At 46.5% G+C, this 27,530-nt stretch overlaps 1 protein-coding gene and 1 long non-coding RNA gene across 5 annotated transcripts in view; one reads left to right on the top strand and one right to left on the bottom strand.

The window, feature by feature from the left end:
* The window catches only part of LMO2 (LIM domain only 2), a 75,221-nt gene extending 56,138 nt beyond the window's left edge, over positions 1 to 19,083 (top strand). The window contains exons 1-3 of one of the 3 annotated variants that reach the window (XM_077287019.1): positions 6,595 to 6,729; positions 13,153 to 13,368; positions 17,240 to 19,083. In XM_077287019.1, coding sequence (XP_077143134.1) covers positions 6,686 to 6,729; positions 13,153 to 13,368; positions 17,240 to 17,459 — 480 coding nt within the window. In that variant the 5' untranslated portion in view covers positions 6,595 to 6,685 and the 3' untranslated portion in view covers positions 17,460 to 19,083. Of the gene's footprint in view, positions 1 to 6,594; positions 6,730 to 10,222; positions 10,577 to 13,152; positions 13,369 to 17,239 lie in introns of those variants that run through there. The other 2 variants (XM_077287020.1, XM_077287018.1) reach the window with 2 other exon arrangements.
* LOC143806460 (uncharacterized) overlaps positions 1 to 27,136 on the bottom strand; it is a 30,821-nt gene extending 3,685 nt beyond the window's left edge. The window contains exons 1-2 of one of the 2 annotated variants that reach the window (XR_013221464.1): positions 26,938 to 27,136; positions 19,810 to 19,922 (exon numbers count right to left, since the gene is read on the bottom strand). This is a non-coding gene — a long non-coding RNA (uncharacterized LOC143806460). Of the gene's footprint in view, positions 1 to 19,809; positions 19,923 to 25,915; positions 26,901 to 26,937 lie in introns of those variants that run through there. The other variant, XR_013221463.1, reaches the window with a different exon arrangement.
* Between the last annotated feature and the right edge of the window lie 394 nt (positions 27,137 to 27,530).

The raw sequence follows: 27,530 nt of genomic DNA, 5'->3' as shown, positions 1-27,530 counted from the left end.
CCCCCACACTGTATGATGCCCCCACAGAGCCCCTCACACTGTATGATGTCAACACATCCATCATTAATATGTCTCTCACACAATATGCTGCCCCCACAGTGCCCACTATACATTGATACCCCAGCAGTGCCCTTCATACTGTTTGTAACTCTGCTGTAATACTATAATTTCCCTGGGGATCAATAAAGTGTATCGTATCATATTATAATGCCTTCACAGTGCCCCCGGACAGTACGATGCTCCCACAATCCACACCCCCAAGCCCATGCCAAAATGGGCTAAAAAACAGACACCTATCTCTGTAGCAGAGCAGACCTACTGCCCTGAACCTCAGAGGGCAGGCATGGGCTGGATGGTGGAGTGGGGGGGGAGGGAGGATGGCCATCCAATGGTATCTGTGTCCTAAGGATGCAGCTACAGTTGAAACCAGAATATACCCACGACCTCCCGGGACAGAAGGACAGCTCCCCAAATCTGGGAATGCCCCTCGGGATCCGGGCCGTTGGGCGGTAAGGCTGCATTGTGACATGGAAATCAGAGTGTCACATAATGATATCTCGTATAATGATCGTCCGTGTGACTGACGCCACTTCAGCACAAAATAACACCATGTTAGATGTTTGTCCGCAGGTCTCATGCACACACGGTGATAAACTCAATGTTGACATCATGGCATGGAAAAACTAATTTGTGAAATGCCTACCTGAATCAAGCGCTTTCTAATGTCAGAGGTTAATGGAAGCCAAAGATCCAATTCTGTGTAATGTCACTGGTCAAAGGAAGCTCCTACAAGGAAAGAAAGGCCACATCCTGCCTTCCCGTCCATCACTTTTCTCCATCCTAATAAACCTTTCCTGTTTTCTCTTGTAAAATAACCAAATTGCAGTCTGTGTGTTATTTACTATAGGGCTACAAAGGAGCCGTCGTATCCAGGGCCGTATATATATGCACACTTGCAGCAGACGAGTGTGCATGTGTTCACAATAGGGAGTTGGGGAAAAGTGGCTGCCAGATACCTCTGACGGAATCAAAAGAATGGGGCATGATGGAATCCAACAGTCCAATCATTCTTTTCACCAATAGCAGGTCTGCCAATGACACAGCTTACACATTACATGGTCGGCCTTTGGTGTTCCTACAGCTTTGATTTGGTGGTCTTATTGTAGTTCATTTTCATAGCAAAGCCACCATATCTGGATGGGTTAAAGACCCCGATCAGATGAAAATCTCTACAAGAGGGGACTGGCCCATCATCTGACGTGTATGTGAGTCTTCCGACTATTCCGGGCAGTTGGAATTTCAACAACCGATCCTGTTGCTTCATCTGTGATAGGCCACCACTAGAAGAGTCCGGATGCAAGGACATCACACGCTCGGCCAGGCCAAGTGGTTATGTGTACGGAGTAGACGGGAAAGATAGCTGCCGACTGTACAAACGTTTGCACACCAACTTTTGATTCCTGCAGTCAATTCGATAATTCTAAGACAAAAACTTGGGTCCTGGGATCCAATTCAACCAAGGAGGAAATCTGCTGGAAGTTTGAATGTTCTTCCTATTTTTCGTGGGTTTCCTCCCATACTCCAGAAACAGAACCTAGAGTTTATTGGTTTCTTATGAAGTTGACCTTAGCGTACATGACTGATATACTGTAATATTCGCCCATTGGGCCAGTCTGTCCCTAAATATATTGAGGGACAGGCAATGGGAAATAAATATTTGGGGTGACCTAATGAAAGCTTTAATGCAAATCGTCTAAGTCCTTTTTTAAGGTAAATTCTCGAAAATAGGATGAATTTGTCTCCCGATCTTAATTCCACCTCGTTACTTGTGAGCTGGAGGTGGAGTGATAATTGGTATGTGCCACGTAAATGAATCTTACCTCCCGCAACTAATTAAGAGCTATGGTTTCATCTAGGCACCTCTCAGTTTGACGTTGTGTGCCTTAATGAATCAACCAATTTAGGAGCATAGTTGCGTCTAATGAAGCGGCTAATTACTGTGCAGCGTTGAGCCTAATTAGTCGATACGTTAGAGAATGGCCTTGGGGCACGCACAGTATGTTGGCTCCAGAGCTCAGCGGAGGACCTGATACATGGAAACGAATATCATCTGAGTAAACAGGAAAAAAATGAAAAAGCTAAGAAGCATTCGGAAACTCAGACACAATTCACGTATATGTTTTGCATGAGGACATCTCACCGTTACATCCATGTCAACTTGTCAACTTAGACATCCCATTCCAAAACTAAGGGCTTGAATATGGAGTTGGGCGCTCTTTTGTGGATGCAAAACCTGGATGAAAAAGAAATGAGACAGAAGAAGAATCTACAACGTCGAAATGTGGTGCTGGAGAAAGATGTTATCAATACCATGGAAGGCAAGAAGAACGAACAATTCAATTTTGGAACAAATCAAAACAGACATGTCACTCGAAGGAAGGATCACCAAGCTACGACTTGTCTACTGTGGGCACATCATAGGAGGAGAGCAATCACTGGAGAAGGACATCATGGTGGGAAGAATAGTAGGAACAAGGCCAAGAGCAAGACCAGATACCATCAAGGTAGCGGCAGAGAAGACCCTGGTGGACCTATCTAGATTTGCACAAGATCCATCAAGTCACCATGGCTCAGGATTGAGCTGAAGGTCATTAAATAAATAATTAATTAAATTGAGTCATTGAGGTAGGCTTTGTACAAAACTTTGTAGTTGTGCTCATTCAGACCAAAAAAGAATTTCCATGATTAGCATCCCAATTAATCCGAAAAAGTATTGGATTGGGTTGAGGTCATGGCTCTGTTCCTCAACGTCAAACTCTTCATCCCATATCTTTATGGCTTTGCTTTTTTCATGGGAACAGGGAAGGATGTTTCGTAAACTTTTGCTACAGTTGTCTAAAGGGTTATTCTCAAAATTCGTAAGTTATTCCCTATCCATAATATTGGGGCTCTGACTGATGAATCAGACAACAACGATAAGACAACAGGACTCTGGATCCCAGAAAACTGGGTTCTGTAAACATCGCTGTCTTGAATGAGGCAGAGTTGAACACGCTTGATCCCGATGCCGAAGTCGAGTACAGCGCTGCACTTTTTCCCTTGGTCCCAAAGACAACGAATGGAGGCCAAGCATGCGAACCTCCACTATATTCAAGAAAGCACAGTTTCCGAGATCTAGAGTCCTGTTCTCAGGATTGCTGAGGTTCTAATGTGGTAGGGTCCTGATTGTCCCCCAACTGCAGACGTCGGCAGAAAGCATTCATGTGTATGGACGGGTAGTAGAAATAATTGTTGGTCTGCAATGAAGTCTGCTTCTCCGACCGAATACCCTCATCTTAAGTCAGTGTACCTGTCTATTGACCCGAGGTTTGGTTTTCTGCACCAAAACTAGGACCGAGTTTGGCCATGCGACCTTGACACTATTGCCCCTTGAGGTGCCAGTAGGTCAGTAGACAAGATAGCGATGGGCAGACAGTCCTCAATGTCTGTCTGCACTGGACAGCGACACAAGTCCTTACATCTGGGGTCGCTGTGTCTGGGGAAGGGGTTCTGGAGTTTGAGTCTTATCTACAAGGCGTGAGATAGGGCGAGGACAGGTAATGGCTTTATCTATCCCTCCTCAGTCAGCAGAAGAGAGAGATAGATCCAAGTCATGAAAATGTGCTACTGATTCCACCATGAGGTTACAACTGAGGGACAAAACCAGCGAAGGGGCAGAGGTCGAAGTCGCACCCAAGTCCAAGTGCCTAAGGCGACCCAAAGGTGCTTAGGACAGCACTAAAAGTCTTGCGGAGGACCAGCAGAAGTTGTCAAGTATGCCAATAATAGACATTGCTTCATAAAGTGACTCACCTTCCCCAGGTCCAGCACTGAGTCTCTGCCGATTGCTCTTGGTGTCTGGTGTGGTCTGCTGTGCTGCAGCCAATCACTAAGCTCTGCCAGAGTTAACAGCACGAGCCACCAGAACTCACTGATTGGTTGCAGCGCTGTAAACGTGACGTCAGCGCTGCAGACAATAGCAGACACCGAGAGCTGCGACAGAGACTTGGACCTGGTAAGGGTGAGTAAAGTCAAAGTTTAAAAAAAAAAACGAAGTGCAGCCGGGGAGCAGTTTTTTTTTACAAAGCTAGTTATGTCTGTAGGGGGAGGAGGGGTGTGCAGCTGCAGAACACATGATGTCATAAAAGATTGGCGGTGCTAATGACGCTATACATTGAGCGCTAACTTCCCATGTTTGAAGAGTAAAGCTGGTTGGGTCACATGTCTACATGTCTCATGTCAATCACCTTAGACCACGTTATAGGGCGTAACCGTATACCGACACATTTCAGCCAAGCAGATGCCACTTTTTGAGCACATTTGCAGAACGAAAGTCTAGGGGCACGGTTAATTTTTCCTAGTATAACATGGGAAGACCCCAAACATGATGTGAACCCTATAGGCTGAAGGCCAGATCATGGAGAGTAGAATATTAAGTCTTATCTGAGCAAATCATGCTGAGACCACACAAAATGTGTCAGCTCCGCGCCCGGCCCCTGTTATCAGCGGGTGGCAGGCACGGGGCGCACAGCCGCTCCCTGCATCAGAAGCCTCGGGGAAAAGTGAGACCAGCTCTGGTTTTGGCTCCTAGGAGTCAGTGTATAACTGTGACCTGGGGCGCATCTCACTGCTCTTCAAAGTCTCCTACCGGGGAATTAATGGGTGTGATGAGGAGACAGAACCATCGCTACAGAAATGATGCAAAAGTCTGCGGCATATTAAGACTTGGTTATAGATTTATGGGGCGGATTATCGGCAGAATATTCACCACATGCGTGATCCCAACCGGGCCTTACGGATCCAGGAGTGTTCTGCAGCACCAAGGCCGGCTCCAGGTTTATGGGGTCCCAGTCAGCCTCTATTCACTTTCAATTTTTCCACCACCGCAATTTTTTGTACCACCACCATTACTATAGACAGTGAATGGAGAGGTAGTGAAGAAGTGCCATCACCTCTACTATAGACAGTGAGTGGAGCGTTAGTGAGCGAGTGCCACCTCCAGTACTATAGACAATGAATGGAGCGGTAGTGAGCGAGTGCCATCACCACTACTATAGACAGTGAATGGAGCGGTAGTGAGCGAGTGCGACCACCTCCTATAGACAGTGAATGGTGCGGTAGTGTGCATGTGCGACCACTTCCTATAGACAGTAAATGGTGCGGTAGTGAGCGAGTGCCACCACCACTACTATAGACAGTGAATGGAGAGGTAGTGAGCAAGTGCCTCCACCACTACTATAGACAGTGAATGGAGCTGTAGTGAGCGAGTGCCATCACCTCTACTATAGACAGTGGAGCAGTAGTGAGCGAGTACCATCACCTCTACTATAGACAGTGGAGCGGTAGTGAGCGAGTGCCACCACCACTACTATGGACAGTGAATGGAGCGGTAGTGAGCATGTGTTACCACTTCCTATAGACAGTGAATGGTGCGGTAGTGAGCGAGTGCCACCACCAGTACTATAGACAGTGAATGGAGAGGTAGTGAGCGAGTGCCACCACTACTACTATAGACAGTGAAAGGAGAGGTAGTGAGCGAGTGCCACCACCACTACTATAGACAGTGAATGGAGCGGTAGTGAGCGAGTGCCATCATCTCTACTATAGACAGTGGAGCGGTAGTGAGCGAGTGCCACCACCACTACTATAGACAGTGAATGGAGCTGTAGTGAGCGAGTGCCATCACCTCTACTATAGACAGTGGAGCGGTAGTGAGCGAGTGCCACCACCAGTACTACAGACAGTGACTGGGGCGGTAGTGAGCGAGTGCCACCACCAGTACTATACACAGTGACTGGGGCGGTAGTGAGCTAGTGCGACCACCACTACTATAGACAGTGACTGGGGCGGTAGTGAGCGAGTACGATCACCACTGCTATAGACAGTGAATAGAGCGGTAGTGAGCGTGTGCCACCACCACTGCTATAGATAGTGAATGGAGCGGTAGTGAGCAAATGCGACCACCACTACTATAGACAGTGACTGGGGTGGTAGTGAGCGTGTGCCACCACCTCTACTATAGACAGTGAATGGAGCGGTAGTGAGCGTGTGCCACCACCACTACTATAGACAGTGAATGGAGTGGTAGTGAGCGAGTGCCACCACCAGTACTATAGACAGTGAATGGAGTGGTAGCGAGCGTGTGTGACCACCTCTATAGATGGTGAATGGAGCGGTAGTGAGCAAGTGCCACCACCACAACTATAGACAGTGAATGGAGCGGTAGTGAGCGAGTGCCACCACCAGTACTATAGACAGTGAATGGAGTGTTAGCGAGCGTTTGCGACCACCTCTACTATAGATGGTGAATAGAGCGGTAGTGAGCAAGTGCCACCACCAGTACTATAGACAGTGACTGGAGAGGTAGTGAGCGAGTGCGACCACCACTACTATAGACAGTCAGTTGAGCGGTAGTGAGCGAGTGCGACCACCACTACTATAGACAGTCAGTTGAGCGGTAGTGAGCGAGTGCGACCACCACTACTATAGACAGTCAGTTGAGCGGTAGTGAGCGAGTGCCACCACCAGTACTATAGACAGTGAATGGAGCAGTAGTGAGCGAGTGCCATCACCACTACTATAGCCTTTACAATGCAGCTTTTCCTGGGGTGCAGGTCACTACAGGACACTGAGCATTTGCAGGAAGATGCAGCTTTCTTATTGTCCCAAGAGAAAGGGAATAAGTGTTGGGTAAGTTTCCATCGGCTTCCAGGTTATTTTATCTCCTCCTCACACCAGGTTCTGACGTTTCAGCTGAACCAATGTGAACTTTGTGAGCAGAGAACACTGACATTTTAAAGGGGCGATTAAAAGTTTAGCGAAATAAGCGGCTTCAGTTAATCAATACATAAAGCCGCCATCTCACATATCTTTCAGTCTGACATTTGGATTGACACAACCTCCGATATTCAGAAATGGAAAACAAGTCCAGACGCCCTAATGTGCCCTGTATAAATGTAGGTTACTTACAGGGTCAGAGGAAAACCCACCGTGGACGAAACCTCCAGGAACCGCGGCTGACGTCCGCCCTTCCCCGGGGCTGTTCTGGGCAATGGCGGCTTGTGTCATAGATTGAGGGTGATGATGCAGCTGGAAACTCACCTATTTTGTGATCACTTCGGACCACAGAAAGTCCGGTAATCAGAACAGATTCATTTCATGATATATCTTTTCTAGCTGGAGCTTATTCTCCTGATACAGAGCTATAAAACCTTTGTTTTCTATCACCATAAAGTTATACATCCGTCTTCCACTAGGGGGAGCAATGGAGCTTCTGCATACACATCAATGGGGCCTGTACACTGAGGTCAGCGAGAGCTGCCCCTAGTGGTGGCCGCAGGCAGTCAGAATATTAACAAGCATTTTACCAGAATTAGGTTTTTCTGGGTTTGTGTGATGTGGACCTTCTCTGGGTCCGGATCAGATACCAGATTCAAGCTCTATTTGGTGCTGAAGACCAAATACTTTCCTGCAAAAATCATTAGTGAGATCAGGGAACGGTTGCACCTCACTTTGTCCACTACTGACCTCTGGTGACGTGGGGGATCCGATCTGCTGCAATGTTCTGTAACTTTTCGATTTTTAAGGTTCTGATACATTTTTACCATTTTCTCATTTTTACACATTTATCATGAATATGATGCTCATTGCCCAGGAATTTTATTTCATGGCGTCATCTGAAGTTTGCAACTTCTAAGGAAAAAGCTCAATGTAGCTTCACACTTTGCACACAAAAAAAAAGCATTATGGAAAATGTGGTTTGGAGATGACGTGTTCGTCCCCCGCACATCAACCCCTCAGCAGAGCGCAGGATGGAGATGATTCAGCGACATGACCCATGATGCTCCGCATCCAGGCTGCTACATGGTGCATTCAGCAAATCAACAGGATTAATGTCTGAGAAGCTACAGGGAAAAGTATATATACAGCAAACATACACTAATACCAGCCGACGAGGTGTGCCTGTCCCCGACCCGATCAGCGCCATCATAAGAGACCCCCGAAAAGTGACCGCGACATTCCCGCATCAGCCACACGCAGATGGCTATCCACAGAAGAGAGTAAGTGGACACTGCAAGGATTGAAACCTTTGGCTTAAGGATTATTTGCAAAAAATAAAATTCATCCCCCATCTGTAGGCTGGAGGTTACTTGCGGATTTCTGGGGATGCAACCGCGGACAGCAATAACGAGAGCTGCAACCCCATCCTGAATGGAAGGAGCGCTGTGCTCGACTGTCCCATAGATGGGAATGGAGCGAGCGCTGTGCTCGACAGTCCCATAGACCGGAATGGAACGAGCGCTGTGCTCGACAGTCCCATAGACGGGAATGGAGCGAGCGCTCGACAGTCCCATAGACCGGAATGGAACGAGCGCTGTGCTCGACAGTCCCATAGACGGGAATGGAGCGAGCGCTGTGCTCGACAGTCCCATAGACCAGAATGGAGCAAGCGCTGTGCTCAACAGTCCCATAGACCAAAATGGAGCGAGCGCTGTGCTCGACAGTCCCATAGACCGGAATGGAATGAGCGCTGTGCTCGACAGTCCCATAGACGGGAATGGAGCGAGCGCTGTGCTCAACAGTCCCATAGACCAGAATGGAAAGAGCGCTGTGCTCGACAGTCCCATAGACCAGAATGGAAAGAGCGCTGTGCTCGACAGTCCCATAGACGGGAATGGAGCGAGCGCTGTGCTCAACAGTCCCATAGACCAGAATGGAAAGAGCGCTGTGCTCAACAGTCCCATAGACCAGAATGGAAAGAGCGCTGTGCTCGACAGTCCCATAGACCAGAATGGAGCAAGCGCTGTGCTCGACAGTCCCATAGACCAGAATGGAGCAAGCTCTGTGCTCGATAGTTCCATAGAAGGGAATGGAGGAGGCGCAAATCCGCTTTCGTCAGGACATGGCTGCAGCTTTGCTCCAGAGCCCCGATTTTGGATCAGTTGGGGTCCCAGTCAGATCCTCAGATTCCCGTAGTGGGCAGAAATCCCCCCCATTCACAGGGACAGCGATGCATCAGAGCTTCCAGGGGAACCAAGACACAAACTGGCCATAAGCATAAAATGCAGCATTCATCATTTAGCAACTGTATAGCAGTATTATTTGCCCAGTAAAAGGCTGTGTGGACCATATGAGAAATATTACTGTGCTTCTGTATAGCATTATCGTGTGGCCTATGAACAGCTGCACTGTGTAGAAGTATTATTTGACTATTATATGGCGGTATTATTTTGACCATTTAATAGCTGTCCTGTGCGGTCTGTTGACATATTTTTGATTGCTTTATGTCAGTATTATTTGACCACTGAATAGCTTTATTGTGTGGTCTCTATGTGGAAGTATTTTTGGCTACTATTTGGCGGTATTATTTAGCCATGGAATTGATGTATTATGTGGCCCCTATGTGGATGTATAATTTGGCTACTGTATGACGGTGTTACTAAATAACTGTATAGTATGGCTCTCGTGTATTTTGGATACCGTCTGGCATTATTATAAGGTCAATGAATAACTTCATTATTTTGGCGCCACGTGGAAGTCGTATTTGGCTACTGAGCGGTTGTACTATTTGGCATTATACCTATCAGAGGGTTCGGTTCCCTGAATTTCCATTATATCCATTCTTATTTCTGCTAGATGGCGGTAACAACCTTTCCACCATGCGACAAAAGACGCATCAGTCGCAAAATTTAAAAAAATGAAGAAATGGTCGAAAAAAAAAAAAGGAGAACAATGAGACATATCCCATAACTGCATTGGTATCTGCATGTGGCCCTATCTAGGGGCCACCGCCGTCCTGACAGCAGGTATCGCTGCTGCAGTGACAGGAGGTCAGGCTGCGACTTTACTGATGACGGCGCCGTCTCCAATCCTCCGCGAGCTGCGTGCAAATGCAATGCAGCCCCTATACATGATACTTCACTGTATATACACCGCCATATAACCATGGAAGAGTTAACCTTTGCAATCCTAAAAGCTACGTGCAATGTAAGGCAGCTCTCCATTTTCTCCCCCCAGGGATCCAGGGGGTTAATGAATCAGACAGCTGCAATATAACAGTCTTCTGAGCCTGGTGCCCTGGAGGGCTGGAGAGAAGTGAGCATCTGTGCCTTTAAATACCATTTCCTTCTATTGTATTTGAATGGTCATCAGGAAAAAGGAAATGAAAGCAAAGGGGCTGAGCTAAGGCGGTGATGCTGCAAAGGGGACAGCAAGCCGCTATATAAGTGACAGCGACACAGGCTTCCCTCTCAGACCTGCCCTTCTTGTACCAGGACTCCTCCATCTGCCAGGAATACAGATGTGGCTGCTCAGTGATGGAGACAGGCAAGCGGCCATCTCCATTGAGTGACACCGGCAGTCGGGGGGCAAGCAAAGTCATTAGGGGACCCCGATCCATGGACTCGTGACGGCGGAATCCTCGATCGTGGCTCGGTGCAAAGAAGACAACGGGTCGTCGATTTGGATAATAAGGGGGGACGCACAGGAGAAGGCAAATGTCATCAGCCATAGAGCGGAAGAGCCTGGACCCTGCAGAGTAAGCACATGGGGTGGGGGGGTCTTATTGTTATAGCACATGGGAGGTGCGGGGTGCCACCTTGACGTAGGACCCAGGTAACGGTTATGTGGATATAGAGGGTCGTTGGAGACAGGTTACAGGTATAGAGATGATTGCCAAAACGAAAGCTGGTGGGCAATGGTTTGCATTGGGGCTGCAGTACATTAAACGGGGCTGAGTGGGCAGCTTGAGGCGTGCGGAGAGAAGACTGGCACACTAGAGGCTGGAGTTTTGGCATGACTTTTGCGCTACAGAATGATCGAGCCCCAATATCATGCAACGTAAGACCCCAACAATGCCCACGATACATAGTAACACATGGGATGCCAACGCCGAACACAATGCAGGAGATTGATACATCGTGTCCAGTTGTCCAGGGCCGGGAGATGAGATGTAGCAGAGACTGATACTTATGAGATTTATAAGACTTTATTCACACATCAGTATTTCATCAATATTTCTATGCCAAAACTCAGAACAAGTATCAGTCGTCCGCTCCGGGTTTTGGCATAGAAATCGGGACATGTGAATAAGCCCTTAGAGGGGATTGCAGGTAAAACCTAGACGTCAACTTAAAGTCAAAGAGCTCAAATGAAAGGGTTAAAATGCAATCTCCCCCTTGGCTGTATGCACGTGATTAACCCTGAATTGCCTGGCAGAAAGGTGATGTGTCAAACAGAAAGTAGTTGGGTTCTGGCACATAGCTTCATGGCCATTAAAAGTAGGAAAAATGGAACGCAAGAAAAATAGACGTAAAAAATAAGAAGAGAAAAATAAATAAAACGAAAGGAAAAATAGAGAGAAAGAAAGAAAGGAAAAGAAAGATAACATGTTGAATATTATTGTAGGTAAAAACTAATATACCGTAGATAGGAATACAAAACAATGTAGGCAGCTCCAAAGAATATTCAATGCAACCATTTATTTTACACATGGGCAAATACATTTTTGAACTTCTCGCATTGAATACTTCCTGGAGAGCTGCCTACATTTTCTACAATTTTTTTTTATAGATGCATAGATAGTAGATAGATACATATTTATGAAAGATTAGATAGTTATTATATAGAAAACATTGATTTACAACAGAGAGATAGATCTGCCAGATGTGTAACCAGGCTCGGACTGGCCGGTAGGAGGACAGGAGAATCCTCCGGTGGGCCGCCCCCTTTTATATGAGCAATACTTGGCACAGTATACATGAATCACTATGTACAGACATTCAGCATCTTATTTATCTAATAATCCATCCAGTTCATTGTTATATAGATTTGTGATTGAGGATAATGTCACATTTTCATGTAGCTGAAAAGTGGGGCCCTGGAGTTGGTTACTGGTGGCCCCTTGGCCCCCAGTCCGGCACTGTCTGTAATGCCGTCATTCCAGTGGTCACTGTCCTTCCCATACATTTATGAAGCAGCTGAATAAACTTTTGAACAACTTATCAGCGGAGAACAGAACTTCATATTTTCGTTTTTTGCTGCTCCCATCGTTTCCTATCTTCCAAGCTGATGCATGACTGGGGGGTGTGTGAGAACCAGGGGTGGTCTTTGCCTCTGGACCCCAATACCCCTGTATCCCAGGCACTGTGATTTAGACCTCAGGAGCCATCGGATTTTAGTTTCTTCACTTATTTAGCGTCTTTCTTGTCCTGCTGTAGGGAGATTGAGGACTCCTTGCCAAAGCCCTTCACAGATGACAGCTTTTAGTTGGGGGGCCACAGAGGCGGCCCCTTATAGTAACTGCCCTACCATGTAAAATGAGAAGTGGAGTGGCCCCATACGTTCTGAGGATCACTGCAACCAGTTCAATCATGCAACCCTGATTATAGTGGTTGGAGACCCCCTCGGATCTGATATTGGTGCCATATTTTAGTACCACTATGCTACACACAACTTGAGTAATGGTCGTAGCCACATGCACGCTCAGTTCAGCACAGTGCGCATGTGTTCTTCATAGGGAGAGTGGTGTAAGCTACTGTCAGAGACCTCTACTGATGGCCTACAGTGCAGAAACACTCCCGGGGGGTAAGTCAGCATTCTGTACCCCAGTATTAGTCAGGAAGACCCCAGATTAGAGGTGAGACATTTAGTAGCTGTTTGGAATTTTTTCCTAAAAAGGTGAATGTTTCTTGCCAATACCGTCAGTCCTCCATAAATGGTTTAGTACTAGATACGTCCCTGAGGTCAGGATGCAGAGTGGACGCCATGTGCTACTCCATCGGGCCACGTGCTTTACTCGTCTTGCTTTTTGGATCTGTGAATTCTGGTTGGGGGATAGGAAGTTCTCCGATGGCTTCAGGAATAGGACGCTCACTGGCCCATTAGGTAAAGAAATAGTTAAGCCACACTATTGTGTTAAAATTCCCAAGTGCGGGTAGTGCAGTGTTCACACGGCCATTCTGCCCCCGGTGGGTGACCTTCATCCAGAGGTGACAGCCACTTGGTGGTCCTCACCGCTAATGACTTCTCCTTGGCAGGTGATATGGGAGGATGTGGGAAGACACCTTACAATGTCCACACACTGTGACCTCTGTGAATATTTATTCCCAACAGTGAGCCCGTGGATGAAGTCCTGCAGATCCCACCCTCACTTCTGACATGTGGGGGTTGCCAGCAAAATATTGGGGACCGCTACTTCCTAAAGGCCATCGACCAATATTGGCACGAGGACTGTCTAAGCTGTGACCTGTGTGGATGCCGGTTAGGGGAAGTCGGGAGGAGACTTTACTACAAATTAGGACGCAAGCTGTGCCGGAGAGATTACTTAAGGTAGAAAAATGGTTTACGTTCTGTATACCGTCATCATACATTGTAGAGCACAAGCGATATACTGTATGATTGTAATGTCCATCATCCCACATTGTAGAGTCATTTTACATTGTACAGCCCATCATCATCCCCCATTGTATAGCCCATCATCACACATTGTACAGCCCATCATCCTATATTGTACAATCCATCATCATCCCACATTGTACAGCCCATCATCCTATATTGTACAATCCATCATCATCCCACATTGTACAGCCCATCATCACACATGGTACAGCCCATTATCCCACATTGTGCAGCCCATTATCCCACATTGTACAGCCCATCATCACACATGGTACAGCCCATTATCCCACATTGTGCAGCCCATCACACATTGTGCTGTCCATCATCCCACATTGTACAGCCCGTCATCCCACATTGTACAATCCATCATCATCCCACATTGTACAGCCCGTCATCACACATTGTACAGCTCATCATCTCACATTGTACAGCCCATCATCATCCCCCATTGTATAGCCCATCATCACACATTGTACAGCCCATCATCCTATATTGTACAATCCATCATCATCCCACATTGTACAGCCCATCATCCCACATTGTACAGCCCATCATCACACATGGTACAGCCCATCATCCCACATTGTGCAGCCCATCACACATTGTGCTGTCCATCATCCCACATTGTACAGCCCGTCATCCCACATTATACAGTTCATCATCTTACATGGTACAGTCCATCACCCCCCATTGTACAGCCCATCATCCTATATTGTACAATCCAACATCATCCCACATTGTACAGCCCGTCATCCTACATTGTACAATCCATCATCATCCCACATTGTACAGCCCGTCATCACACATTGTACAGCTCATCATCTCACATTGTACAGCCCATCATCCCACATTGTACAGCCCATCATCACACATGGTACAGACCATTATCCCACATTGTGCAGCCCATCACACATTGTGCTGTCCATCATCCCACATTGTACAGCCCGTCATCCCACATTATACAGTTCATCATCTTACATGGTACAGCCCATCACCCCCCATTGTACAGCCCATCATCCTATATTGTACAATCCAACATCATCCCACATTGTACAGCCTGTCATCCCACATTGTACAATCCATCATCATCCCACATTGTACAGCCCGTCATCACACATTGTGCTGTCCATCCTCCCCCATTGTACAGCCCGTCATCCCACATTATACAGTTCATCATCTTACATGGTACAGCCCATCACACATTGTACAGCCCATCATCCCCCATTGTACAGCCCATCATCACACATTGTACAGCCCATTGTACAGCCCATCATTTCACATTGTACAGCCCATCATCCCCCATTGTACAGCCCATCATCACACATTGTTCAGCCCATCATCACACATTGTACAGCCCATTATCCCACATTGTGCAGCCCATCATCACACATTGTGCTGTCCATCCTCCCCCATTGTACAGCCCGTCATCCCACATTATACAGTTCATCATCTTACATGGTACAGCCCATCACACATTGTACAGCCCATCATCCCCCATTGTACAGCCCATCATCACACATTGTACAGCCCATTGTACAGCCCATCATTTCACATTGTACAGCCCATCATCCCCCATTGTACAGCCCATCATCACACATTGTTCAGCCCATCATCACACATTGTACAGCCCATCATCACACATTGTACAGCCCATCATCACACATTGTACAGCCCATCATCCCCCATTGTACAGCTCATCATCCCCCATTGTACAGCCCATCATCACACATTGTACAGCCCATCATCCCCCATTGTACAGCCCATCATCCCACATTATACAGTTCATCATCTTACATGGTACAGCCCATCACACATTGTACAGCCCATCATCCCCCATTGTACAGCCCATCATCACACATTGTACAGCCCATTGTACAGCCCATCATCCCCCATTGTACAGTCCATCATCCCCCATTGTACAGCCCATCATCCCCCATTGTACAGCCCATCATCACACATTGTACAGCCCATCATCACACATTGTACAGCCCATCATCCCCCATTGTACAGCCCATCATCCCCTATTGTACAGCCCATCATCGCCCATTGTACAGCCCATCATTCCACATTGCGCAGCCCATCATCCCCCATCGTACAGCCCGTCATCCCCCATCGTACAGCCCGTCATCGCCCATCATACAGCCCGTCCGTCATCCCCCATCGTACAGCCCGTCATCCCCCATCGTACTGCCCGTCTGTCATCCCCCATCGTACAGCCCATCTGTCATCCCCCATTGTACAGCCCGTCTGTCATCCCCCATTGTACAGACCGTCATCGCCCATCGTACAGCCCGTCATCCCCCCATCGTACAGCCCGTCATCCCCCATTGTACAGCCCGTCATCGCCCATCATACAGCCCGTCCGTCATCCCCCATCGTACAGCACGTCTGTCATCCCCCATTGTACAGCCCGTCATTGCCCATCGTACAGCCCGTCATCCCCCCATTGTATAGCCCGTCATCCCCCCATCGTACAGCCCGTCATCCCCCATCGTACAGCCCGTCATCCCCCCATCATACAGCCCGTCATCCCCCCATCGTACAGCCCATCATCCCCCCATCGTACAGCCCATCATCCCCCCCATTGTATAGCCTGTCATCTCCCATCGTACAGCCCGTCATCCCCCCATTGTGAAGCCCGTCATCCCCCCATCGTACAGCCTGTCATCCCCCCATTGTATATCCCGTCATCCCCCCATCGTACAGCCCGTCATCGCCCATCGTACAGTCCGTCATCCCCCCATTGTATAGCCCGTCATCCCCCCATCGTACAGCCCTTCATCCCCACATCGTACAGCCCGTCATCCCTCCATTGTATAGCCCGGCATCCCCCCCCATCGTACAGCTCATCATCCCCCCATCGTACAGCCCTTCATCCCCCCATCGTACAGCCCGTCATCCCCCCATTGTATATCTCATCATCCCCCCATGGTACAGCCCGTCATCCCCCCATCGTACAGCTCGTCATCGCCCATCGTACAGCCCGTCATCCCCCCATTGTATAGCCCGTCATCCCCCCATCGTACAGCCCATCATCCCCCCATCGTACAGCCCGTCATCCCCCCATCGTACAGCCCGTCATCCCCCCATTGTATAGCCCGTCATCCCCCCATCGTACAGCCCGTCATCCCCCCATTGTATATCTCATCATCCCCCCATGGTACAGCCCGTCATCCCCCCATCGTACAGCTCGTCATCGCCCATCGTACAGCCCGTCATCCCCCCATTGTATAGCCCGTCATCCCCCCATCGTACAGCCCATCATCCCCCCATCGTACAGCCCGTCATCCCCCCATCGTACAGCCCGTCATCCCCCCATTGTATAGCCCGTCATCCCCCCATCGTACAGCCCGTCATCCTCCCATTGTATAGCCCGTCATCCCTCATTGTATAGCCCGTCATCACCCCATTGTATAGCCCGTCATCCCCCCATCGTATAGCCCGTCATCCCCCCCATCGTACAGCCCATCATCCCCCCATCGTACAGCCCGTCATCCCCCATCGTACAGCCCGTCATCCCCCCATCATACAGCCCGTCATCCCCCCATTGTATAGCCCGTCATCCCCCCCCATCGTACAGCCCGTCATCCCATCATACAGCCCGTCATCCCCCCATCGTACAGCCCGTCATCCCCCCATTGTAAAGCCCGTCATCCCCCCATCGTACAGCCCGTCATCCCCCCATCGTACAGTCCGTTATCCCAAATTGTATCATCCATTGGACCATTCCCATGGTGGCCGCCGTGACTCCTACCACTGTGTGCTGCCCCTATCAGTACCCTGTTTGTGATTCTATTTCCAGGCTTTTTGGCCAGGACGGTCTGTGCGCCTCATGTGACAAGAGGATCCGAGCCTACGAAATGACCATGCGGGTGAAGGACAAAGTCTACCACTTGGAGTGCTTCAAGTGCGCGGCTTGTCAGAAACATTTCTGCGTCGGTGACCGTTACCTGCTCATCAACTCGGACATTGTGTGCGAGCAGGACATCTACGAATGGACCAAACTGAACGGGATGATGTAGCATCGGACGGACCCTCTGAGTAGATCACACACTATGACATTCACAACTGACATGGAGTTACTTAGGACACTGAAGTTATTCATCCAAGGTGGTCTCGGCCAGCGCAGTCACAGGATGGTCTGACTTCAGGCCTCACCATGGTGCTTCTACAGTGACTAGAATAGGGCAATATTTTGGGGTGCATTGTGGAAAACCTACAAGCTACTGAAAACCCATCTGGTGACACCGGTGCCAGGCTATGCTGCAATTTTTGGCAGCGACTGGAAGAATAATTTGTAAATATCATTGGCCGATGCCGGATAATCTATGCAATACAAAGGTCTCCGTCCTTAGTTTCCACGTTTTGATTTTTAACATTAATCTTTCTTTGTTGTTGAAGGGTCAATGACCATGTAAACGTAACTGACATGCTCCTTCCTGCGTGGAATGGTATATACAGTATATACAGTATCCTCCGAAGCTCCAAGGTGAGGGAAACCACTGACCTCATGGATATTGCATTACAGAAAGTTAGCCTCACATTTGCACTTTCACACAATTTTATTATTTTTACAACAGAATGCAGAATTATGTCTTAATGCTCCAGAGCTGCACTCACTATTCTGCTGGTGCAGTCACTGTGTACATACATTACATTGCTGATCCCGAGTTACATCCTATATTATACTCCAGAGCTGCACTCACTATTCTGCTGGTGCAGTCACTGTGTACATTACATTACATTACTGATCCTGAGTTACATCCTGTATTATACTCCAGAGCTGCACTCACTATTCTGCTGGTGCAGTCACTGTGTACATACATTACATTACTGATCCTGAGTTACACCCTGTATTATACCCCAGAGCTGCACTCACTATTCTGCTGTGCAGTCACTGTGTACATACATTACATTACTGATCCTGAGTTACATCCTATATTATACCCCAGAGCTGCACTCACTATTCTGCTGGTACAGTCACTGTGTACATACATTACATTACTGATCCTGAGTAACATCCTGTATTATACCCCAGAGCAGCACTCACTATTCTGCTGGTACAGTCACTGTGTACATACATTACTGATCCTGAGTTACATCCTATATTATACCCCAGAGCTGCACTCACTATTCTGCTGGTGCAGTCACTGTGTACATACATTACTGATCCTGAGTTACATCCTATATTATACCCCAGAGCTGCACTGACTATTTTGCTGGTGCAGTCACTGTGTACATACATTACATTACTGATCCAGAGTTACCTCCTGTATTATACCCCAGAGCTGCACTCACTATTCTGCTGGTGCAGTCACTGTGTACATACATTACATTACTGATCCTGAGTTACATCCTGTATTATACTCCAGAGCTGCACTCACTATTCTGCTGGTGCAGTCACTGTGTACATACATTACTGATGCTGAGTTATATCCTGTATTATACTCCAGAGCTGCACTCACTATTCTGCTGGTGCAGTCACTGTGTACATACATTACATTACTGATCCTGAGTTATATCCTGTATTATACCCCAGAGCTGCACTCACTATTCTGCTGGTGCAGTCACTGTGTACATACATTACATTACTGATCCTGAGTTACATCCTATATTATACCCCAGAGCTGCACTCAATATTCTCCTGCTGCAGTCCGTGTACACCAGCAGAATAGTGAGTGCAGCTCTGGAGTATAATACAGGATGTAACTCAGGATCAGTAATGTAATGTATGTACACAGTGACTGCACCAGCAGAATAATGAGTGCAGCTCTGGAGTATAATACAGAATATAACTCAGGATCAGTAATGTATGTACACAGTGACTGCACCAGCAGAATAGTGAGTGCAGCTCTGGAATATAATACAGGATAAGTAATGCATTGTATTTACAAAGTTACCGACTTTTTACCTAGATGAATTCTATGTATGTTGGTAACGGATTCTCAGTTGGACATAAAAAGTAAATAGGAAACAAAATAAATACTTTTAGATTCTGGAATAACAGAGCAAACGTATAATGTGTTATGCATTTGACACAGCTCAGTACAATGTGTGCCGCCATATGATGCTGCCGTGATACAGTGCACATTAAAACATGTGATCACTGTATTATGGATCTGTAATTCGTCAATATGAATGAGGCCGGACCCTGAAAGGACAAGGAGCAGAACCAAATACTAAGTATAATGTGATGTATTTTTTTGTGCCAGCAGACAATTTACTGAATTATATGTAAATGGTGTGTAATAATGTTATTTTCTGTTAGTCGGTTATAAATTCTCGTCTGCTTTCAGTATCCTGTGTCCTAAGTGTCCTAATAGATTATTTCCCCAATTTAATGACATCGTACATAAAAGAAGCAATACTCACCTCTCCGTGTCCCTGGAGCAGCGGGAATCCGGGCAGTGTGGGTACACGAGTGCAGGGGGATCAGTGAGAATAAGGATCGTTCATCATGCTTAAAGGGGTTTTGTTGTCCACTCCTATTAATAAAAAAAAGTCTCAGCATGGGCAGTAAGATAATAATCCTATCACCTATCAATCCCACTCATCCTGTATGAATGATCGTGTAACTACTGCAGCCGATGAATGGCCAGATCTGCAGCTCTGTACATCCTGTTCCAGTTTTATACACATGTGACCTCTGCAGCCAATCACTGGCTGCAGCGTTCATATGCCTGGGAAGATATGCCATAGAGCATCAATATCTGGTCAGTTGGTGGCATCCCCACCTATTAGATATTGAAAACCTATCCTTAGAATAGGCCATCATTATAAAAGTCCCGGACAACCCCTTTAAACTAATGTATTTGGGCTAAAAAAAAAGTTTGTTTTTTTTTTCCCTGCACATTTAACTTTGATGTGGTCTGTGGTCATAAAATAGCTGAGTGGACGTCAGGAAAAGATAAGAGTTACAAAGTCTCCTTCCAGACCATCAGAAGGAGCTCACTGACGGATTTTCAGTTAATCCATTCCGCATCCAGCAATAGACAGTGCAACACGGAGACTGTAAAAGGCAAACGGTGTAAAATGTTTAATGAAAGCCAATTACAAAAATGATGGTTAGCCATCAATACATGCATTTAAGCGAGAATAACAAATATTCTCAAAGGTCGACAACCCCTTTTATAACATCACCAGTTAGCATTAGTGGGGATCCGATGCTGCACAGTCCTCGCTTCTAGGGTTTAGATGTATTTGCATTGTAGTAAAAGATGTCATCTCAGTAAAATGCTTACTGATTTTGGGGTCCGCCTAACTGGACCCTTGCCAATGTTATAACAGTTTGAATGATAGGGGTCTACCTGTAGGACCCCCACTGATTGAATATTTTATACCTATTCGCCCCATACACATGCACACTGGGCTCAGCATGTCGTGTTTTCAATGGGGAGAGGTGAATAAGTCGTTAACAGCTAATAAGAAGATGGGTCATATTGAAGTCCAACAGCCCGATCCTTTTTTCGCTCGAAGAGTAAACACCCCATACAAATTAGATGACTCTATGGTGCCACTGAAATCTGCAGGTTTGGTTGGCATTGATATAAAGTAAATGGCCTCCTCTGACTCTGTGTCTGGAGACATTACGCTACACTCTCTCAGACGCCAAGGAAAACATGATGCAAGCGTGAACATAGCCGCAAAAATGACCTGTCACATACCATAAATATGTAATTTTTGCTATCCAGGGTAAATCCCGCTGTTCTCCTGAGTCCGGCTATGTTTTTGTTTTGTTCCTACTCCTCTCTGTTCCTGAGATATGGCCCACTTTTATCTATACATAAATCTTGTCTTTTCAGCCAACTGGGCGTGACCCTTAACACCTTTCTTGAGTATCACACCCTCTTGTAAATACAGGGAACAAAGGGCCATATCTCAGGAACGGATAGGCGTAGGAACAAAAGAAAAATATCATCGGATTCAGGAGAACAGCGGCGTTTACACCAGATAAAGCAAAAATACTAATTTGTGGCAAATAACTTGTTTTAAATTCCCTATTCCAGTATGATCGATGGGCAGTGGACACTGATCACCATGAGTCTGTGAAAGGTGACATATATGCATGGACATCAATGCTGCCAGTATCAACCCCACATCAAAGTGCTCTAGAGATCCAGTGATAGTAATGTGGTGAGATCAGAAGAGACTGCTGTCTGCCAGGATTTGGCCCCGGCAGCTTATCAAACCCAGGCTTCACTTCGGGCTGATACTTTGTCACTGCACTCATTGCCTCCTAAGATCGCTGATACTTACAGATCATTCGTAATGATAGCAGGAGAGGAGTGTGCTGAGGTTCCTGGAGACAGTGACCACATACTCATCAGAAGATATTTCAGTGGAGGAATGGGTAGAAGGAGAGCTTCAGTAAGGCCGGCGTCACACTGGCGAGTTTTACGGACGTATGAGCGCAGAAAATACACCCGTAAAATACGCTTAACACACGGCCCAATTATTCCCTATGTCCCAGCTCCTATCAGCCGTATTTTACTGATCCGTATTATACGGTCTTGTACGGCCGTACAAAATCGCAGCATGCTGCGTTTGTCACCGTATTGCACAAATAAATCGCCAATGAAAGTCTATGGGGGCGAGAAAAATACGGATTACACACGGACCAGCAGTGTGACTTGCGAGAAATACGCAGCGGTGTTCTATAGAAAAGCCGGTAATTCAATTGCCGGCTTTTCATTTCTCCTTCCCAAACCCGACATGATATGAGACATGGTTTACATACAGTAAACCATCTCATATCCCTTATTTTTTTTGCATATTCCACACTACTAATGTTAGTAGTGTGTATGTGCAAAATTTGGGCGCTGTAGCTTGTAAAATAAAGGGTTAAATCGCCGAAAAAATTGGCGTGGGCTCCCGAGCAATTTTCTCCGCCAGAGTGGTAAAGCCAGTGACTGAGAGCAGATATTAATAGCCTAGAGAGGGTCCATGGTTATTGGGCCCCCCCTGGCTACAAACATCTGCCCCCAGCCACCCCAGAAAAGGCACATCTGGAAGATGCGCCTATTCTGGCACTTGGCCACTCTCTTCCCACTCCTGTGTAGCGGTGGGATATGGGGTAATGAAGGGTTAATGTCACCTTGCTATTGTAAGGTGACATTAAGCCAGATTAATAATGGAGAGGCGTCAATTATGACACCTATCCATTATTAATCCAATAGTACGAAATGGTTAATAAAACACACATTATTACAAAGTATTTTAATGAAATAAAGACACATGGTGTTGTAATATTTTATTAGACTCTTAATCCACCTGAAGACCATCATCCTGAAACAAAGTTAAAAAAACAAACAATATTCCATACCTTCCGTCGTTATGTCCCACGATGTAAATCCATCTGAAGGGGTTAAATCATTTTACAGCCAGGAGCTGTACTAATGCACTCGCTGGTGCCTGTAAAACCCCGGGTACTGAATGGAAAGCAGGGTGCTGCTTTCCATTCAGTACCCGGGGTTTTACAGGCAGAAGCTGCTGCATTAACAGGCTTCTGCTTGTAAAATTAGTTAACCCTTTCAGATGGATTTACAACGTGGGACAGAATGACGGAAGGTATGGAATATTGTTGTTTGTTTTTTTGAAACTTTGTTTCAGGTGACAAGGGTCTTCAGGTGGATTAAGAGTCTAATAAAATATTACAACAACATGGGTCTTTATTTCATTAAAGGACTTTGTAATTATGTGTGTGTGTTTTATTAACTATTTCGAACAATTGGATTAATAATGGATAGGTGTCATAATTGACACCTCTCCATTATTAACCTGGCTTAATGTCACCTTACAATAGCAAGGTGACATTAACCCTTCATTACCCCATATCCCACTGCTACACGGGAGTGGGAAGAGAGTGGCCAAGTGCCAGAATAGGCGCATCTTCCAGATGTGCCTTTTCTGGGGTGGCTGGGGGCAGATGTTTGTAGCCAGGAGGGGGCCAATAACCATGGACCCTCTCTAGGCTATTAATATCTGTCTTCAGTCACTGGCTTTACCGCTCTGTCGGAGAAAATTGCGCGGGAGCCCACGCCAATTTTTTCCGCCATTTAACCCTTTATTTTAGCAGCTACAGCGCCCAAATTTTGCACATACACACTACTAACATTAGTAGTGTGGAATATGCAAAAAAAAAAGGGGATGTGAGATGGTTTACTGTATGTAAACCATGTCTCATATCATGTCGGGTTTGTGAAGGAGAAATGAAAAGCCGGCAATTGAATTACCGGCTTTTCACATATATCGCGCTGAATTAAATATAAATACAGAATATATATATATGTGTCTCAATGACATATATATATATATATATATATATATATACTGTATATATGTTTTAACGAACATTTGAGCACATAAATCCATTAGATGTCGGTTTTGCAAGCCTGCGAGAAAATATCGCAGTACGGATGCCATACGGATTACATACGGAGGATGCCATGCGCAAAATACGCTGACACACCCTGCCTACGCATGACATACGGATCACTATTTTGGGAACATTTCTGCGTATTACGGCCGTAAAAAACGGACCGTATTTACATACGCTGAGTGTGACGCCGGCCTAAGTATGAGGAAGTGTTACAGCAGCACAGAGTATTTTTGGAGAAGAGGCCTGACTAGCGATGATTGCGCTAGGTCCTGGAGCATCAGAGGACCCCATAAAATGAGACCAATATTATAAAATGACCCTGTTACCATTTTTATTTTATTTGCGGCCAAGAACTTCAAGTGTCTCCCCACCACCACCCCAATTTTGGGCACCAATGTGCCAACATATTTAACTTTGGGCCATGTTTTCCTTAAACACAGGAATGTACATTTATGCTATATCTCAATGAGGTGCAGTCTGATGTTCTGTTACTCCCCCATGCTGTACACTGCAGTTCTGTTTATTTTTATTATGTGTGAAAATTATAGGGTTATTCGCATCTTAACAGGCAGATATTGTCGGATAGTGCTTTAAAAAATAACTACTTTTGCAATTTACTGCTTTTTAAAATTCGCAGCCGTTCTTGAGATATTAGCATTTTCCTTTTTGCTTACAGTTCAATTCCTAGGAGACCGACCACCGATGCTAAAGAGTAGAACATGCGCAGCGCTCACAAGCTCTTTTATAGACAGCTTGTAAGCACTGCTCTGAAGCTGGCCGGGATTAGTAGGTAGCAGCTGTAGTGCAGCGGGGTTGGTGCACTGTGACAGACAGGCAGTGACCACAGGAAAGTTCAAAACAAAGTGTCTTTAATGCCCAACATGCTCACAAACGGAAAAAAAAAATGGTATCCTCTGGATCGCAGCCAGGAAACAAGACCGTCCGTATCCGAGACCAGTTGCTGTGGGCGACTGCACCACCGTGCTACTCTCAGGAGTGCCAGGCCTTCTGGCTTCACTTGGCTCCATGTTACTTCACACCGGCTGAGCTCCGCAGAGCCACCTGCTCTGCAAGTTTGCAAACCAAGACTGATACACCCAACCCTTTGCTGCAGGGCTTTTAAAATGGGATCTGTGGCCATGGGCCACTTGTAAGGGCTTGTGCACACGCTGCGGATTCCATTACGGAATTTTCCGCAGCGGATTTCATAAATCCGCAGTGCAAAACCGCTGCGGTTTTTACTGCGGATTTATCGCGGTTTCTATTGCGGTTTCCTCTGCGGGTTTTCACCTGCTGCGTTTCCGCGCGTTTTTTTCCGCAGCATGTGCACTGCGGATTTCGTTTCCCCTAGGTTTACATTGTACTGTAAACTAATGGGAAACCGCTGCAGACCCGCAGCTACGGAAACGCTGCGGTTCCGCAGCAAAATCCGCAGCGTGTGCACATTCCCTAAGACCCGGCCTGGAGGGAGCGAACCGCCCCACTACCACCCTGTAGTTCGCTCCAAAAATAAAAGCCCATGCCGGGTTTTCTTAAATCTGCCTTGGGAAAATAGCTTGCCCAAGTCCAAACTTACTTTTATTTTGCACTGCAATCACAGCTATGCCTGTGACTGCAATGCACTCCCACGGCCTTAATAAGCTTCTGAGCACATCCTGGGGGCCTCAATACGCTTCTGAGCGCATCCTGGGGGACACATAGTGCATATAACACCTGTCTCTGCCTCACACAGCTTTCTCCTTTGATTCTGGCCAGCTTCAAATCAGCGCTTACAAGCTATCTAGAAAAGAGCTTGTGAGCTCTCTGCATGTTCTTCTTTTTAGCAGCGGAGGTCGGTCTCCTTGGCAACGAGCTGTAAACTAAAGAAAAGTGTTAATATCTCTAGAATGGTTGAAAATTTAATTGAGCAGTAAATTGCAAAATTGGTTGTATTTACAAGCACAATCCATTCATGAAGGTGATAATAACCCCATTAACTCAGGTGGAAGTTTGTGCATTGAGAACTAATTATTAAAAAAAGATTTTCAGGTAACGGGCACACTTCAGTGAGTGGTAATATGGGGCAGTGACATTCACCATTTTTTTCAGATGTGCTGTTACCTTGTGAGGCCCCCAAATATCTGCTTCTACCGGATCTCACTGCCAGCTACTGTCCTCTGTTATCAGCCGCTAGGGCTTCAACGCTTCTGCATCAAGATGTGTCCTCATCTGCTGAGGCTGAACCAACTCCTGATAATTAATCCCTAATCTACAGATAACGCTATCAGACCCCATTTACATATATAGCTGACAGCACACGCTGCAAGACGGGCAGATATCTGCAGCTATCGGTGGTTCTGCGAGTGAAGACAGGTCCTGATCCCAATAATCGCTGCGGGTGAATGTCAGAAGATGGATTATGGCCCACAATGATTCAATAGTTCTGCCATTTTTTTATGTGTTTTTTTGGGGGGGTACAATTTTTTAATTTCACAGGCCTCATTTATCCAAACTATCTAAACGAAAATCTTTGTTGCCCATAGCAACCAATCCCAGCATAGATTTTATTTTACCAGAGCCCTTCATGGAATGAAAGCTGAGCTCTGATTGGTTGCTATGGGCAGCCATGACAGTTCTTGTTTTTTTTCTTTTAGACTGCCCATAGCAACCAATCAGAGCGCAGCTTTCATTTTTCCAGACCAGTTTAAGACATGAAAGCTGAGCTCTGATTTGTCACTATGGTCAACACAGAAGACAGTTTTGATAAACGAGGCCCGGTGTGTTTTTGTACCGGTAATTTTTAATTGGACATCTTGTGATATGACATTACATTACAGGCAGGAGCTAAAGCGATTGCAGCCACTAACCCCACAGGCAGGTGCTACTGATACACTGCTGTGTGCAATGTATGTCCTCATATTCTAAGGAATAAAAGAGATATTTTTCTACCTATAAAATGGCTGCTGGGGGCCGCACGTGCGCAGATTTAAATCTCGGCGGCACTCGGCTTCAGGGAAATGGCCGCCGAGATTTCAATCTGCACGCGCGTGGCCTCTGGCGGCCATTTTCCTGAAGCCTCCGGTGGCCCATGGCTTCAAGAAGATTGCTGCAGGGAAACCTGTGATGCACTCGGCTCTGCTCACCATGGACACCGGACCGCGGCGTCGCCACATTTCTGCCGCCGGCATCCTGAAGAAGGGACCCTGCTCCAGCTGTGCCTCACCGCCGACACTGGACGCACAGCATCGCACCCTGGGACTGCAGCATTGCCCCACTTCTGCCACTGCCGGCTTTCTGAGGAAGTGATCATGCCTTCTGTGACCCCGCTGTACCACCACCGGCGCTCAGGTAAGATACCTTAATTTCGGACAATAAGATGGACCCCTATCTTATAAAAAAATCTTTTTTCTGCTATTTTCCACCCCAAAATTTGGAGTGCGTCTTATGGTCTGGTGCGTCTTATAGTCTGAAAAATACAGTACTAAAAAATAATGAAAAACAATTACAATATTGTCATCTTTAATGCACTTTAAAAATAATAAATATAATAAATATCACAAATCAGCAAATAACATGGACCTATTTGGTTCTCCTGTTATCATAACGATCCACACAACACAGCAATCAGAATATCTACGAGGATCGGAAAATTGTGTTAAAAAAGGCGAAATTGATTTTTTTCTATATTAAACCCATAAAAAATGTAATAAAAATGTAGCACTGAGGCCGGGTTCGC

Source organism: Ranitomeya variabilis, chromosome 2, assembly GCF_051348905.1.
Source record: "Ranitomeya variabilis isolate aRanVar5 chromosome 2, aRanVar5.hap1, whole genome shotgun sequence".
Taxonomy (NCBI): domain Eukaryota; kingdom Metazoa; phylum Chordata; class Amphibia; order Anura; family Dendrobatidae; genus Ranitomeya; species Ranitomeya variabilis.
This window is presented reverse-complemented; position numbering and strand designations above follow the sequence as displayed.